Source organism: Diabrotica undecimpunctata, chromosome 9, assembly GCF_040954645.1.
Source record: "Diabrotica undecimpunctata isolate CICGRU chromosome 9, icDiaUnde3, whole genome shotgun sequence".
NCBI lineage: Eukaryota > Metazoa > Arthropoda > Insecta > Coleoptera > Chrysomelidae > Diabrotica > Diabrotica undecimpunctata.
In genome coordinates, this window is record NC_092811.1 from 85504038 (window position 1) to 85521183 (window position 17146).

At 32.6% G+C, this 17146-nt stretch overlaps 1 protein-coding gene across 6 annotated transcripts in view; it reads right to left on the reverse strand.

Annotated features, from left to right (window-relative positions):
* The window catches only part of LOC140450216 (phospholipid-transporting ATPase ABCA3-like), a 314982-nt gene that overhangs the window by 139362 nt on the left and 158474 nt on the right, over positions 1-17146 (reverse strand). For all 6 annotated transcript variants that reach the window (XM_072543703.1, XM_072543702.1, XM_072543699.1 and 3 more), the window contains 2 exons: positions 14319-14607; positions 1131-1328 (listed from right to left, as the gene is read on the reverse strand). In XM_072543703.1, the coding sequence (XP_072399804.1) occupies positions 1131-1328; positions 14319-14607 (487 nt within the window). The remainder of the gene's footprint in view (positions 1-1130; positions 1329-14318; positions 14608-17146) is intronic.

Consider the following 17146-nt stretch of genomic DNA (forward strand, 5'->3'; position numbering starts at 1 on the left):
TATCCTCTGTTACACAGTGTTATGCGTATGACATTCCACTGTCTACAAACAGTAGATAAAAATAAGGAGCCCATATAAACCGTTCAGGGTATATGTTGAAAATATACGGTATAATCGCACAGTTGCCAAACTCTCAGAGCTTAGTTAAACCGATAAACGTATGGTTCAAATATACAATAAAGAAGATCTGAACGACCCCTATAATATATACACGTGAACTAAGCGATATACATTTATGATACAGGGGTATTTACGGGCTCCAAAAAATTTTGATAAATTATTAAACTCTACATGCTGATGAATCGACTGAACCAATATTACGGAATTGTCAAGTGAGCTCCGTATATCGGTATCCACTTGACCACGGAGCTCAATTGAACCTGAATTTTAACATGGGCGGAGTTCACTTAATGCCGTAGAATATATATATATATATATATATATATATATATATATATATATATATATATATATATATATATATGTCATTAATTTAAAGCATTTTTGTGTAGATTCCTGTAGCACTCTGCCTATGATAAGATCATATCTCGGGGCTTTCTTAATGTTGAGTTTATTCATGATTCTATGTTTTACTTACTAGAATTTTTTATTGGCAAGTTCATTTGGAATGATGCATTTAGTGTTTCCTTGTATTTCTTTCTCGTCTGAGGGTTGCTCTCAATCGTTCCAATGGAATTCTTTTTTTTTTGGATATTCAGTAAAGACTTCTATTTTTTATTTGCCATTTATTGTCTACGTATTTTCATTTACGATTGGTGGATTAAACTGTTGTTTGTTGCTGTGTGTTAAAGCTGTGTTTTGTTGTTGTAAATGTTTAAGCTTTTTGTTCAGACATCGAGCAGTTTTCGAAATATTAAAATATACATATATAAAAATTTAAAAGCGTAATACGCTTATTACATATATGCTAACCTAAAATACCGTAAAATTAGTCAAGGTTCAATACGCCAACAGATATTCTGACAGTATTGCAGGACTGTATAAAATATATATAGAAAAAAAAAGTGTTTCGGCAAAAATATTTCTGTCCGCATTTTTTCTCTTCTGTTGTTGTTTCTGTGTTTCTATAAATACAACAATTTTTCTGTTACCTAATTATCTACACTTACCTGATATTAACCTCTAAATTTTCTCTTTCGCCTCCAAACTCGATACCATAGTAAGATGAGTTTCCATCTAATGATATTTTTTCTAATTGAGCTGAGCTTACTACGCGTTGAACATTAATTGAAGGTACCAACTTAAAGAAGTCTATTACATCGTCGTAATAAGCATTATTTGGACCAGTAAATAATATTGTCAATTGGCTGAAAATAATAAAAACGTATGGTTATTTAGGTTCTCGTCTATCTATATAAAAGGCTATGATGACAGTGACATCTCACGCTGTAAGTCCAGTCACATAACGGCGCCATCTAGGAAAGAAATATGAACTACCATATTTCAATCATATTTTGTTCTTGAAACGATACGTTTAGTTAATAATGCTGTATCAATTACATATTAATATAATTATTACTTAATTTTAATAATATTTTTAAGTTAAAATTTATTATAAAACAATGTAAAGTTTTACGTTATTTTAGATCTTACGTCATATAGTAAACAATGTATTGTAAACGTCTTACGTTTACGACGCCGCATTAATCGACGAGACAAGACGTACTCCAAAGATTAACACGCATCTTCAATACAACAGTCAAGAAATACAATATGATAATATGTATTAGCAGAAAAAAACAAATGTATGACAACATCTAAATACCCACTACGATGTAAAATCGAAATTGATGGGAAAATAATAAAGCAGGAAGCAAGGTTTAGATATCTGGGAATAGATATAACTAGTTACGGGAATGTTGACGAAGAAGTATGACAACAAAGCTTAAAAGCAAGTAAAGCGGCGGGATCTCTTAATGACACAATCTGGAAGAACAAACACTTAAGACAAGATACAAACTCAAGAATCTATAAAGAATGATGAAAACACTCCGACGAATATCAGGAAGAAGTCTGTTGGATAGGGAGAGAAACGAAAACATAAGAAGAGCATGCAATATAGAAGACATAAATGGATGGGTGAAAAAACGGAAACAGGAGTGGAACGGACACATTAGTAGAATGGCAGAGGATAGGATAGTACGAATAGCACGAGATAAGTCACCAAATGGACGAAGAAGTATTGGCAGACCAAGAAAAAGATGGTGCCACAATTTAGACCATTTAGGTAGGCTTTGAAGCCTACATACAAGAAGGAAGAAGAAGAAGGATATAAAAGTTTGTTTCTTTTTACTTTATATATGGGATTAATTTTATATCGGATTATATTTTTTTTATTTTTTAAGTATGTCTGTATATACTAATGAGTAGTCTGGTACAGCTTTATTCTTCCAAAATTAGTTATTTACATTTATAGCATAGCATCATTTAACTTATTATAAAACTTTATATTGACAATGGTAATGTCGTTCAGTCAAAATTGATATGAATGAAAGAATTGTATTTTAAATTTATTTATTACCTGTTTTTAAGCCTTACGCTACATTAAAATTAAGAGACAAATAAATATAATATTCAAGTACTAAAATTAGAATAACAAAGGTAAATACTTATAAATATAGCGCTATAAATAAAGATAAAAATTCGGAGAAAAAATTGTCCCAAAAAATAAACTAAAATGTCTATTTTTTCTGAGATTTGCAATCTTGCAGTACTTGCACCACGTTTTCGTAATTATTTAGCCAAATATCAGTTTTCGGAATGTAAATTTGCTGTAGCCGAGATATGGCACGTTCTCTGAATGATTTAAATATCATTTCCGTTACATTTGGTTTTTCCAAATCCGCTATGCTGCCTATCTCATATTTGATAATAAATTTAATTACACGGAAAGAACATCCATAACTATATTTCGGTAATTTCGCTTCGCCTCGTTCTACTTCCGATCTGTGTCAGTTTTTCGCGTAGAAGTCAAAGAGCCCGAAGTTTGAATACGAAGTGTCACACTACATTACTCGACTTCATGAGTATGTAGAGGGCCACCTCGCCTCGATTAACTTCACTTCGACACTTCGTCCAAATAACTTCGATCGAGAGTGTAGACGGCGTTTTACAAGACGGTAATTTGCATAATAACAAATAGACAACTTTTTGCTTTGTTGGCTTCGCTTTATAAAATTTTTAAGACTCGGGAACAGACGACGAAAAAAGATCAACCAGAATATTTTGCATTATATATTATACAAAGTATTTTTGTATATTAATTGAATTGTGTGTATTTTAAGCATTCATTGTTTTTGGAATGCCGCTGGCAATTTTTTAAAGGACTCAGGGTATGCCGACATTTCTAGATTTCAGCAGATTGGAAAGGTCATATACTTTGTAAATAACATTTATTAGAATTAGAATGGACACAGCAAAAGAATGAAGAATGGGAAAGAATCTGCTTAAATATTGAAACATATATAGGAGGTACAAGAACTTCGGAGTCATGGAAAGTACTGAGAGGATTGAAACAAAACTCAAAGGAAAAAACTAAATTGGGAAATATACAGGACAAAGAATGGAAGGACTACTACAAGGAACTATTAACAGAACAAAGACCACAATTCATTGGAAAAGAAAACAGGCGAAGACGAAGCAGATTCCAACAACAAGAAATAGAAATAACAGATAGGGAAATGAGAACGGCCATAAAAGCAATCAAAAATAAGAAAGCACCGGGACCTGGAGGCATCTCACCTGAGCTTATAAAATACGGATCAAAAAAATTACACCGGATGATACAATGGATATTTCAGAAAGCCATAAATGGAGAACAGCTCCCAAAGGAATGGACGGCGGCATATATGACATCTATATTTAAGAAAGGAGATAGAAAACGATGCGAAAACTACAGAGGAATAAGCGTAATATCATCAATAGGAAGATTATATGGGAAGATACTGCGAGAAAAGATAGAGCAAGCGATAAAAGGCAAAATCGGGGAGGATCAGGCAGGCTTCACGGCAGGAAGATCATGCATAGACCACATATACACACTGGAACAACTGTTGGAAAAGAAAAAAGCAAAAAATAGAGATATACACTTGGCATTTGTGGATCTGAGAAAGGCGTATGACTCTGTACCAAGGTCAGAACTATGGGAGGCAATGTACAAATTAGAAATACAGACGGAACTCATAGAAGCTACAAAAGCTCTGTATAAAGAAAATAAAGTGTTCATTAAAATGGGAACAAGAATCATAGGAGACTTCACCACAACAAAAGGGCTCCTGCAGGGTTGTTCCACATCTCCAACCCTATTCAAAATATACTTAGAGAAAGCCTTGACTACATGGAAAAGAAAATGCGAAGGCATGGGAGTACCGGTACGGAACGAATACCTATATACGTTAAGTTTTGCAGACGATCAAGTAGTGATTGCACAAGACCAAGACGACCTCAGCTACATGATGAAGAAACTACAAGAAGAATATACCAAGGCTGGCCTAGATATTAACCTCGCGAAAACAGAGTACCTATCTACAAGTGAAGAAGACATAGAAGATCTACAGATTGATGACAACGTAACAATCAAAGGAAAGGATAAATTCAAATACCCGGGGTTTATAATCACGAAAAAGGCAATAACAGAGGAAGAAATTACACAAAGATTAGGACAAACAAGAACAGCAATCCGACAACTTAACTCAGTATGGTGGGATAGACACCTAAATATGAAGACAAAAACGCAGATTTATAAAACATTAGTGCGAAGTATTATGACATATGGGGCCGAAAATTGGATCATAAACAAGAAAAACAGCAGTAAGATAATAGCAACAGAGATGGAATGCCTGCGAAGATGCTGCAGAGTAACAAGAATGGATAGGAGAAGTAATGACGAAATAAAGCAAAGAACATCAATAGAAACACACATACTAACATATATAGAACAAAAAAGACTAAAGTGGTATGGACATGTAAGAAGAGCTAACGACAGCAGATGGATAAAAAGAATAACCGAATGGAGCCCCATAGGAAGGAGGAAAAGAGGACGACCCCGAAAATCCTGGAGGAACGAAGTAGACGACGCCATGAGTAAGAGAGGACTAAACGATGGAGAATGGAACAACAGAGAGAGATGGAAACGGTTGAGCGAGGGAAGGCAGTGAATACTGTAGAATCCCTAAATATATATATATATATATATATATATATATATATATATATATATATATATATATATATATATATATATATATATATGAACAGTTACAAAATATGCCATACTTATAACTTGTCAGAAAGAATATAAATTTTGGATGAAATGATCAATTCCCTTGAACTAAGAAAAGCTGTACTTAAACGTCAATGTTTATCTAAATCAATAGATAGGTTAAAAAATGTTTGCTGCGGCTATAATTTTTGGGATTGCCTATGATTTATAAGGATGTGCTACATCTAACAATCATAGATTTATTCCAAAAAAAATCTTTAGGACTGAAGAATTGTTTTAGCCCTTAACACATAAATTAAATTCCTTTTATCAGTCTAACATTTTGATTTTTTTTTCATTTGAATTGATATCTGATCTTGTGATACCAAAAAATATCGAAGAAAAAAAGTTTTGTAACTGAAAATAAACACAAACTCATTTGGACCGAATGGTTAAATAACAAACCGGCTTTAATCGTGAGTATATACGCGTGTATAAATCCCACTCACTGCATCAAACTGTTTGATAAGATACAAAAAATCTAAAATACGAGTTCCCTTTTGAAAAATGATTAATGATAACAACGCATATGTAGGTGTTGTTGATTTAAAGAATGTTCTAATTAGGATTTACAGAATATCATTTAAAATTAGACGATATTGTTTATAGATATTTCCAGAAATGACATATACAATTGAACATCGTTAAAACGAACATCAATAATCAGAAATCCTCCAAAACTCGAGAAAAAAAATCTCTCTCTATATAGAACATAGCAGTGTTTTATTTTAAAACCTTTTCAACTCGATTATTTGAATTTTATTACCTATACTTCAAAGAAAAATAGATTACAGACCTTCAGAATTTGCTGACAATGTGAGTACACCATTGTTTCTTACAAAACAATTGAGGAATATAAAATAAATAGGATTAGCACTTATTTATATATAATATATAATTTATGACTAACATTAACAGGTGCTTGCTTGGGTTCAGCTGTTTAATTTGATTATTTTTAATTTTATTTTCACTTTAGCAAATAGTCTAGTCGTCAGATATTTGACCCCTACAAATCATGGGAACAAGCTGAATTTTGCCGAGAATATCAATTTTGGGACCCCCAAAAAGATGCAAAAAAGTTTACTATTTTTACCTCCGGCTTGTCCCTAAAACCCTAAAAACGAAATAAAAAATCGATTTATCAAAAATTTCCAAGCCGCGGGAACAAATGTTTTAAATATAAAATATAGCTAAGATAATTTGAACAAAAATGATTATTAGCACTTTTTGCTTAGAATGGACCGTTCTCTAAGAAACAATGCTTGAAGCGACCGGCGATTTTGAATGTCAGTTCCGCGCGCGAAATCAATGTTGAAATAAATTTTTATCAAATCAACGGTAACAAATCGATATCTTTTGATCAGAGTGTCCTATCGGCAAAAATCAAAGTGCGTTTTAAAGGTGAAGAGTGCAGATTTCGTATGAAATCTTTGTATTTTGCCGCAAATAAAGTCAGTTTCTTACAATTCTCTTGAGGTAAATAAAATTTATTACTTTTATTGACAGATCGTAGTGAAATTTTTATTTTTAGAGACCAGTCTTCAAAACCTGTAACATGAAAATTCGATTTTGCTTCTTTTTACAATACAAATAATCGCACGTCACCGGATATGCTTCCAAGAAGACGGTTTTTGGGTGTAAGTTATAGCAAAACTTGGGTATTTTTGAAAAACGTAATACTGTAATTAAAAACCGGTAGTTTTAAACGTTTTAGACCATTTGTAATGTGAAAGTTTAAATTCAGCGTTTTTTAAGCATATCTCAAATGTCTCACATTTGTTGCCAAAACTCAAAACTAAAATTTTATGCTGTAGGTTTTAAAGATTAGGTTTTATTTATGGAAACTCTATAGAGGTCGGTCAATGAAAGGAATACATTGTATTGATCTAATGAGAATCATAAAATATGGCAAAACTCGTGTCACGTTTATTTATTTACACACCTTTATAAAAACTGAGTTTATTTGCGGCAAAATACAAATATTGCATACGAAAGCTGCAGTCTTTTTTAAAACGCATCTAGATTTTTGTTGATAGGATACTTGGATCAAAAGATATTGCATTTTTACCGACGAGGTGATACAAATTTTATTGAGCATTGATTTCGCGCGCGCTATCTGACATTTAAAATCGCCGATCTCTTCAATCTTTGTTTCTGAGAGAACGGTTTATTCTACACAAAAAATGCTAATAAATGCTTTTATCAAAAATTATCTTCGCTATTTTTTATTTAAAACATTTTTTTCTATGGCATGCAGATTTTTGGTAAATCGATTTTTTCCGTTTCCCCCCCTCTACGTGGGGAATTTTAGAGGAAAGCTTGGGGGCATAAACTTTTTTGCATCTTTTTTAGCATCCCAAAATTGACATTTTCGGCAACATTCAACTTGTTGTGTCTGACGACTGGAGTAAAAGCAAATCGTGTGTTGCTGATTGAAAAAATGTCAGAAATAGGTTTTACCTATAAGGAAATAGGAAAGATGGTGCTACACAATTTGGCATACTTCGTCGAAAATAATAAAAAAATTAATCAGATATCATGAAAAAATTTCTAACGGTCAAAATTTGTCCTGTAAAGACGACAAGTTGCAAAATTTTCGGGCTTGATAGAGTGCTTACTTAAATGGTTTGAGTAGTGTCGGTACCCAAATATCAGTATTAGTAGATCACTGTTGTACGAAAAAGCCTACATATACTCTAAATCATTGGGAGCGCTAATTTATGGGACAGTAATGGATGGCTAGAAAAAAGTTCAAAAGAAGACAGGAACTTGATTTTAAAAAAAGTTTATGAGGAAAGTTTTCAATGTGTCAATGTATCATTGAAACTTGTAACAAATGAAAAGGTAAATTGCAAGATTTGTTACATGGTGAAGAACCTGAAAATATCTCTAATGTAGAAAATAAAACGGGACTGTTTTTTAAATGTCTTCCTGATAAGATTCTAACTTTTAAAATTATTTGGCATAGCAAGGAATATTTGACTATTCAAATCGGTATATCTAATAAACCTCGTTGTTTTTTAACAAGTTGACTTTTGCAAGTTTCCAACAAAACCGGATCATAAATATTGATAAGAAAATGGCTAAAGAAAAAAAGGAAACACTTGTTATTTAAATTAACTTTAATCAAATAAAAGGCAGATATCGAGCACAGTTTTTTATTAAATCTTGTCCAAGTACTTTCGCTCTCAGAGCATCTTCAGGGGCATTTCGTCAAAATTATTGGCTATCCAGCACTTTTATAAATGACATAAACATTAAATAATACATTTACATAACACAAGATAAAGGACAAACAGATAAATATTGTTTAAACTTGAAGATGCTACATAGTGGGTGACAGCAAGAGAGAGATAAACTTGTTATTTGTTGATAATTGTTTGTACAGTCCAAAATAATATTTCACAAATTAATTATTCCACAAGTTAATTGCATTCAATCACATTAAAATTGCAGTCTATGGTTTAAGGTATCATTATATTCTTCGAGTCGTTATATCGAAAAGAAGATGTCAGAAATATGTTGGATAATATCTAATGAAGGAATTCTACTATAGATGTATAGATGTATTGTTAGTCATGAAAATGACTGATATAGCTTGGATAACTAGAACTACTATAAAAAAATTTTAGACACACTGTGGTTTTCGGTCATCATCAACAAAACAAGCTAAAACCAAAAACATTTCAATTTCACCTGCTGCAAAATGAAATACTGAATTAATAATATCCCTTAAGGACTTCATTACGTGCGATAATAGAGTTATGACTGCTGGGACTTTATCTGGTGACGAAATAATGTATTCAGTTGCTCAAAAAACCACATATACTATTGATTTAGATGACATAGAAGAGTTGAATAATAGTACATGCACTTCAAGGGTTTTCATAAAAAAAAAGAACAGCATTTAATACATTACGGAATTTTACAGAGCAAACTAGCTACTCTGAATAACAAAAATTTTCTGCTTTTTATATATAGAGAAAAACCAAATGTTTATTTCCCCTGTAACTTGAACTTTTATTTATTTCACCTCTCTAACTCAAAATTAGTAATCATGAATCCCAACCTCTTTATGTTAAATCAAAATCCACCTAAAACTTGAATTTTTCAGCGTATCTCTTGATACAGGACTTAGTGGCGCACCCAGAACTTGTCTGAGGTTTTGAAATTTTTTTATGCTACCTCAATTTTGAGTCCCTAGAATTTGGGTTTTAGTTTAATTTAAAGTACTAAAGATAGCAGTGCCAAAGATTCAGGTATATATTATCCTGCCTACAAACCACCCTCTCTTACTTGTGCGCAGTTGACTGCCGCACGTACCGTAGTCCGAAAGTAGGGTGGCCCCTGTAAAATTGACGACATTTTTGGAATACTCCCTTCTTATCTAAATCTTATCTATGGTTCTGAAGCTATTTTCTTGTGGCATTTTAAAGTAATTACTATTTTAATGAGAATAAGCCACAATTGAAAGTTAAAATAAGTTAATTGACGTTTGACATTAATCCAACTTGAAAATAAAATAAATTTTGGAGACGGCCATCGCCATATTCCCGTTTTCCTCCGCCAATCCTCCAGGTCCAAGGAATGCTTCTTCTCCAAACCTGTCGATTCCATTACTCTTCTAATTCCTCCATTTTATGAGCGTCGAGTTCGACCTCTTTTTCTTCTTCCAGGGAGCTTTTATTTGTGAAGTTCTTGGGACCAACGTTCGTTAGGTATTCTCAATAGGTGTCCAAACCATATTGAAGCTCTTCTTTCTATTCTGTCAATGACAGTTTCTGTAGCATTTATGTTATTTCTTATAGACTCGTGTTGGTCTTCCTTTCCTGCCTTGATGTTTTAGCACTTCTTCTTAAATAATCCGTTTTAACTGCCAACAATCTTCTCTTCAGGTCTGCATTAATTGTCCATACTTCAGAGACATAACAAAGAACTGATTCAACTATGGTTTGCTCTATTCTTTTTTATTCCTTTTGGAAATGTTGCGAACCCACCATAAGTAGTTCAGACATCGTACAATTTTACGTCCCTGATTAATTCGGTGTTTAATTTCAGTTTCTCTCAAGCCGTTCTTAGCAATGAGTGAACCTAAATATTTAAATTTTTCCACTTGTTTGATTTCCACGTCCTCCTCTATCAACACTTCAAATCTTGCATCTGAATTGATAACTAAATATTCTTTTTTCTTCATGTTGAATTGTTACCCCCATTTTACATATTCTGGACTACTTGGTCATCCGCAAAGTTCAGGGAGAACAGTACGTCATTTCCTATGGAGATTCCCATTCCCTCTCAGTGGTTTTTCCAATTTTGGAGGACTGACTCAATATATAAATTAAACAGTAAGGGTGACATACTGCATCCTTGTTTTAGTCATTACGTTACTTTTATTGGCTCTAATAGTCTATTTCAGATTTTTATGTAAGTAGTGTTATCCCTGTATACTTCTGTGATTATTCCTAAAAGGTATAGACTACGGTCGAGTTGTTGTAAAGATTACCACAATTTAAGTCTTTAGTCTTTAGTATTTTAGTTACTTTTATTGGCTCTGATAGTATATTTCCGATTTTTAGGTAAATGGTGTTATTCCTGTATACTTTTGTGATTATTCCTAAAAGGTATGGACTAATGTCGAGTTGTTGTAAAGCTTGCCACAATTTAAGTCTTGAAAGTGTATCATACGCCTTTTCTAGGTGGATGAAAGCTAAATGTACTTCAGCACCAATCGTTATTCTTTTTTTTATTAATTTTTGGAGTATAAACAAGTTATCAGTGCAAGATCAAAGACCAAAGATTCAAACGTCAACTCTTTAAACTTATTTAATCCTTAAATTGCGGCTTATTTCCATTAAAATAGTAATTAGTTCTTATCTCTGTCGTTGGCCCAGTTGATGTTTCTCTTCTTCTTCTTTCTTTTTAATGACTGCTCGAATGTAATTGTAAACACTATTCCATCCCTCCGTACTTCCCGTTATTTTCACGATCATCTCTCTTACAGTCACCGGATTCATACCTATTTCTTTATACATTCTGTTTTTCTTCACTGTACATCTATTACTCTGTTACTCCAGCGTTGTGTGAGTAACAATGTCGGAATATTCGCAGTAGAGGCATTTATCTGTATCTGTCTTTCTGAACATATGAAGATATGCCCTAAAACAGACAATCTACCCAGTCGCTTAGGCTTGGGATCAGCATCTTGGTCCACTGGGTAACATCTTCCTTGTTGTTCCACTCTTCTTGCCATCTTTCCATTGATCTTTCGCTTTTTTATTTTTTTATAGCTGTTGTCAAATGCTCTCTTCTCTCATAGAGATATCTCTTGTCTACTGCTAACACATGCAGAAGAACACAACCCGTGATATTTCACAAGGCCGCCGCAGATACAGTCCTGTAGGCGCATGCTACTCGCAACAGACTCGTTCTGTCTACTTTTTCATAAGCCTAATATTAGATATATATATCTAAATATAATGAAAAATATTATTAATTATTGTGTATTTATACAATAATTATTGTGGTCTACATATTTAAAGTGGTAACTTAATTATTCAATTAGCGTTTTGGATTTTTTGTATTGTGTGTGAAAGACAAGTTACATTTTCCTACTACTCTTTATATATTTTTTACTTTATATGTTCTGGGGGGGGGGGGGGGGTTTAACCACCAAACTCTAAACTCCTGATATGAACACCACAATACGCTGGGATTCCCCTAAAACCCCCTCGCAGAAGGTGAAAACGCAAAAAAATCAATTCACCAAAAATCTCTACGCCGTAGAAAATAATGTTTTAAATAAAAAATGTACTTGAGATAATTTTAAACAAAAATGTTAATAAGAACTTTTCGTGTAGAATAAACCGTCCCGACCTATCGATTTTGAATGTCAGTTACGAAACTGACATTTTACGAGCGCGAAATCAGTGTTCAATAAAATTTGTATCAGCTCGATGGTAAAAATTCCATATCTTCTGATCCAAGTGTCCTTTCGACAAAAATTAAGATGCGTTTTAAAGGTAAAGAGTGCAGATTTCGTATGCAGTTTTTGTATTTTGTCGAGAATAAACTTAGTTTTTATAAAAGGGTTAAATAAATAAACGTGGCGCGATTTTTGCGATTTTTTACGATTTTTATTAGATCAATACTATGTATTTCTTTTATTGACCGACCACTATAGAGTTTATATAAAGAGAACCTAATATTCAAAACCTATTGCATGAAATTTTAGTTTTGAGTTTTGGCAACAAATGTGAGGCATTTAAAATATACTTAAAAAGGCTGAATTTAAAGTTTCACCAATAAAATTGATCACTTTCATTGACCAGTTCCTATAAAACCTATCACATGAAATTTCAATTTTGAGTTGTGGCAAAAAATATAAGGCATTTGAAATATGAATAAAAACGCAGAATTGAATGTTTTACATTACAAACGACCGCACGTCACGGGAAATGTGTCCCAGAAGACGGTTTTAAGTGTATTTTATAACAGAAGTTTGGTTGTTTTGAAAAACGGACTAGTGTTCTAGTGTAAAGTTTTACAATATTTAAGTTTAACATAATTTTAAATTTTTAGTTCTAAAATAAAAAGTTTTCAATAATTTAGATCGTTTGTTATATGAAAGTTTAAATTCAGCGTTTTTTAGGCGTACAGGTTTTAATGGTTATGCTTTATTAATCGAAACTTCCTAGTGGCCAGTCAATAAAATGTATATATTGTATTGATCTCATGAGAATTAGTAAAAATGGCAAAAATCACGCTACGGTTATTTATTTAACATCTTTATAAAATCTGAGTTTATTTGGGACAAAATACAAAAATTGCACACGAAAGCTGAGCTCTTTACCTTTAAAACGCATATTGATTTTTATCGATAGAACTAATTCAAATGAATTTTTATCGTCGAGCTGATACAAATTTTATTGAACATTGATTTCGCGCGCGTAACTGACATTCAAAATCAACGGTCGCTTCAAGTATTGTTTGTGTGGGAACGGTTCCTTCTACACAAAAGTGGTAAACTTTTGTGTAGAAGGAATTACAGGAAGCTACATTTTTTATTAAAAACATTTTTTTCTACGGCGTACAGTTTCTGGGTAAATCGTTTTTTTTTGTGTTTTTACTCCCTACGAGGGGAGTTTTAAGGGAAAGTCCGGGGAAAAAGTAGAAAACTTTTTTGCATCTTTTTTAACGTCCTAAAATTGACACTTTTGTCAAAATTCAGCTTGTTCGTATGATTTTTAGAGGTTTAGTGGCATTTTCGTCTCTGACGACTGGAGTATATCGACGCATCTTTAATAAGGAGCAATAACCAACATACTTGTGTTTACGAATTTAAATCTAAAGACTTATAAACCGTTGTGCTTCTGAAGCATCGTCTGCCTTAGACGATTACATATACTACATTATCCGGCGACTTTGTGTCGTCTTAGAGTTAATAAATGTTCTGTAAAATTTTTCTCTTTTGCAATATTTATGTCCACCCCTAAACAAAGGTCTCTCCATAAGTTCTCCATTCTCCTTTCTTTGTGCTACTTGATGCCACCAATTTCTTCCCACTTTTGATTAGATGTCGTCTAGCCATCGTTTTTGTGGTCTTCCTCTATTATACTGTATTCTTATGGTCTCCAATTTACAATATTTTGACAGATTAAAAATTAAAAGCAAGTGTAAATTTTACTGAATTTGGTCAACTCTTATTGGGTGTTAGATTTTTAATGTGCTTAGGATTCTTGTAAAACTTCCAGTTGTTTGCTAAAGAGATATAAACATATGTATAGTACGTATATGTTTTTCCTTATACTATAAATATTCTGAAACTATAAACTATACTAATATACTATAAATATATGTTTTGACAGATTAAAAATTAAAGGCAAGTGTAAATTTTACTGAATTTGGTCAACTCTTATTGGGTGTTAGATTTTTAACGTGTTTAGGATTCTTGTAAAACTTCCAGTTGTTTGCTAAAGAGATATAAACATATGTATACTACTTATATTTTTTTTCTTAAACTATAAACAAAATACCTTACCTATTGGTGGCTTGCATAGAACTAAATAATGATTGTCCTGCGTGTACGGCGTCTGGGTCATTACAAAACGGTAGGCTAATATTGAAGTTCGGCTCTAGTGCACAAAATGGCTTATATATTCTTTCATGTTGAAATGTAGGATCTGACAAACTTCTTATGTAGACCAAAAGGAATGAAAAGAGAACAGGAGCAATAATTTCTATCATAGTTTGAATTGGTTTTCTATATTGCAGCAGCCAATTCTTCCACATTAACAACAAAAATTTGTCCAATTTTTCTCCCATTATTCCTAAAATGTTTATATTGTATTACTATTATTATCAGTTATATAGTTTAGAATGTATGTATAATGCACGGCAGTACAACAAAATAATTATTTAAATACTGATTGTTCTAGTTTTAAAATATTTAAGATACTATAGTCAGGAACGGCCTATTAAATTTAATTCTTAATAAGTTTTCACACACAAACTGTACGCGTGTATAAACCATTAAGTCCAAACTACGTTTTTTGTTATAATAATCTATGTAAATTTGAGTAGGATGAAATATATATATATATATATATATATATATATATATATATATATATATATATATATATATATATATATATATATATATATATATATATAAGCGGGGATCCTACAGCTTCTGCCGCTTCCCGCATTTCGATCGCCATCTTTTTCTATCTCTCCAGGTGTCTTCATCAATGGCTCTATCTTTCATGGTTTCCATAACAACTTGTATCCAAGACTTGGCTGGTCTTCCTCGTTTCCTTCTATTACTTGGATTGTATTCCATAGCTCTTTTTGGCCATCTGTTGTCGTCCATCCTCTGTACGTGTCCATACCATATTAACTGTCTAGTTTCTATTCTTTCAGAAGTTGTATGTACTCTATCTGTTTTTCTTCTAATTTCAGAATTAGGTATACGTTCTACTCTTGATATACGGCAAGCTCTTCTTAGGTAGTCCATTTCAACCGTGTCAACTTTTTTCTTTCCTTTTACTGTCATTTGCCAACATTCTGCTCCATATGTAAGAATGGGCTCTACAATTACTTTGTAGATAGTCATTTTAGTTCTCATAGTAGCTTTGTTGGACCAAAGTATCGAATTCAGAATTTGAACACTCTTCCTGCCTTGTTGCACTCTATAGTCTATATCTCGTTCCGTTGTTCCTTTACTGCAGATAATACTTCCCAAATATTTGTATTCGTAGCACCTTTTCATTTGTCTAATTTCCAAATCCGGGTCTTCGTCTTCATTGCCTATTCGCATATATTCTGTTTTAGACATATTCATACTCATCCCCCATTTTTCGTATTCATCTTTGAGCTTTCTAAGCATATAATCTGCATCTTCTTCACAGCTTGCAATTAGTACTTGATCATCTGCAAAGAACAGCGTTGTCAGATAATGGTTGTTAAGCTTCAACCCCATTCCCGCACATTTTTGTCTCCACTGGTGCAGTGCTTCTTGGATATATATTTTGAATAGGGTGGGGGAAAGACAACATCCTTGTCTCAAGCCTTTCGTTACTGTAAATACCCTTGAGAAAGTATGAAAGTATATTCTCAAGGATGAAATATATTCTATCATAATTAAGGTAGATCTGCTATCGTCTTATATATTTTGTAATGTGAGATTATATATTTGTAATGTGAGAAAAACATATGTGGGTTACTACATATACGGGTGAGTCATGAGGAACTTTACATACTTCTACCATATGTAGAGACCCTCAGGGAGCATATCATGTGGCCACTAAAAAATGTCAACTCCTCTTCTTTATTAATTAACAGGGTGATTTGTGTAATTGACCATTTATTTCATTTTACTGTAGTGGTTATACGGCTCATTTGATTTTTTAAATTTTTGCATGATACAGTACACTACTATCAAGCATTCGACTGGTATTAGCTAAACTAAAAAATTCCAGGACTGGCTTTGGAAAAATTAATTTAGGAATTCGTATTAAATATTACACCCTGTATATATTTTTTTTAAAATGCAATAAGTGATTTTCAAACTACATAAATAGCCAATGAAAACGACATATGCGACAATGTTGTCGCACTTTTATTAAATTTTTAGTGAACGATCAAATCTTACCAAAAATAGAACAACCATAAGGAAGTATCAAATTATAAGGTAATTAATTTAAACAAATGTTATAAATTTCAAACATTTTAATTGAAATGATAAACTGAGTCACTGCACAACAAAAAACAGTAACTACTAACAATAACGAAGAACAATTTAAAAAAAACTAAAAATATGTACACAGTTATGATAAACCCATAAATTAGAACTGGAAAAGATACAATAATGGTAACAAAATAAAAATAATTCAAAAATAGATTTTCGAAATGAAACCCTGCAGCCTGTACACATTTTTGTTGCCGAATTGTTAATTGACGTATTGAATTACGGATACTCTGGGGATCGTGTCTAATAGTATTACAACAATGTATAATTCTATCAATTAATTGTTGTCGGTTATTAATATTCACTGCGTAAACTAGTTGCTTCAATCGTCCTCAAATATGGTAATCAACGGAATTGAAATCAGGGGATCTTGAAGGCCACGAAATAGGACCTGCACGTCCTATCCACCTGTTGCCATAAACATTATTGAGATGTTGTCTCACTGCCAGTAAAAAGTGTGGGGGTGCCCCATCATGCTGAAAATACATCCCTCGGATAGCATCGTTCGCGTTTGCAAACCAATTTGGCAAAATATTTTGTAGAAAGTTCAAATAGATCTGCCCTGTTAAAGGACCATCAAATAAGTGAGGACCTACTAATTGGTTATTTATGACACC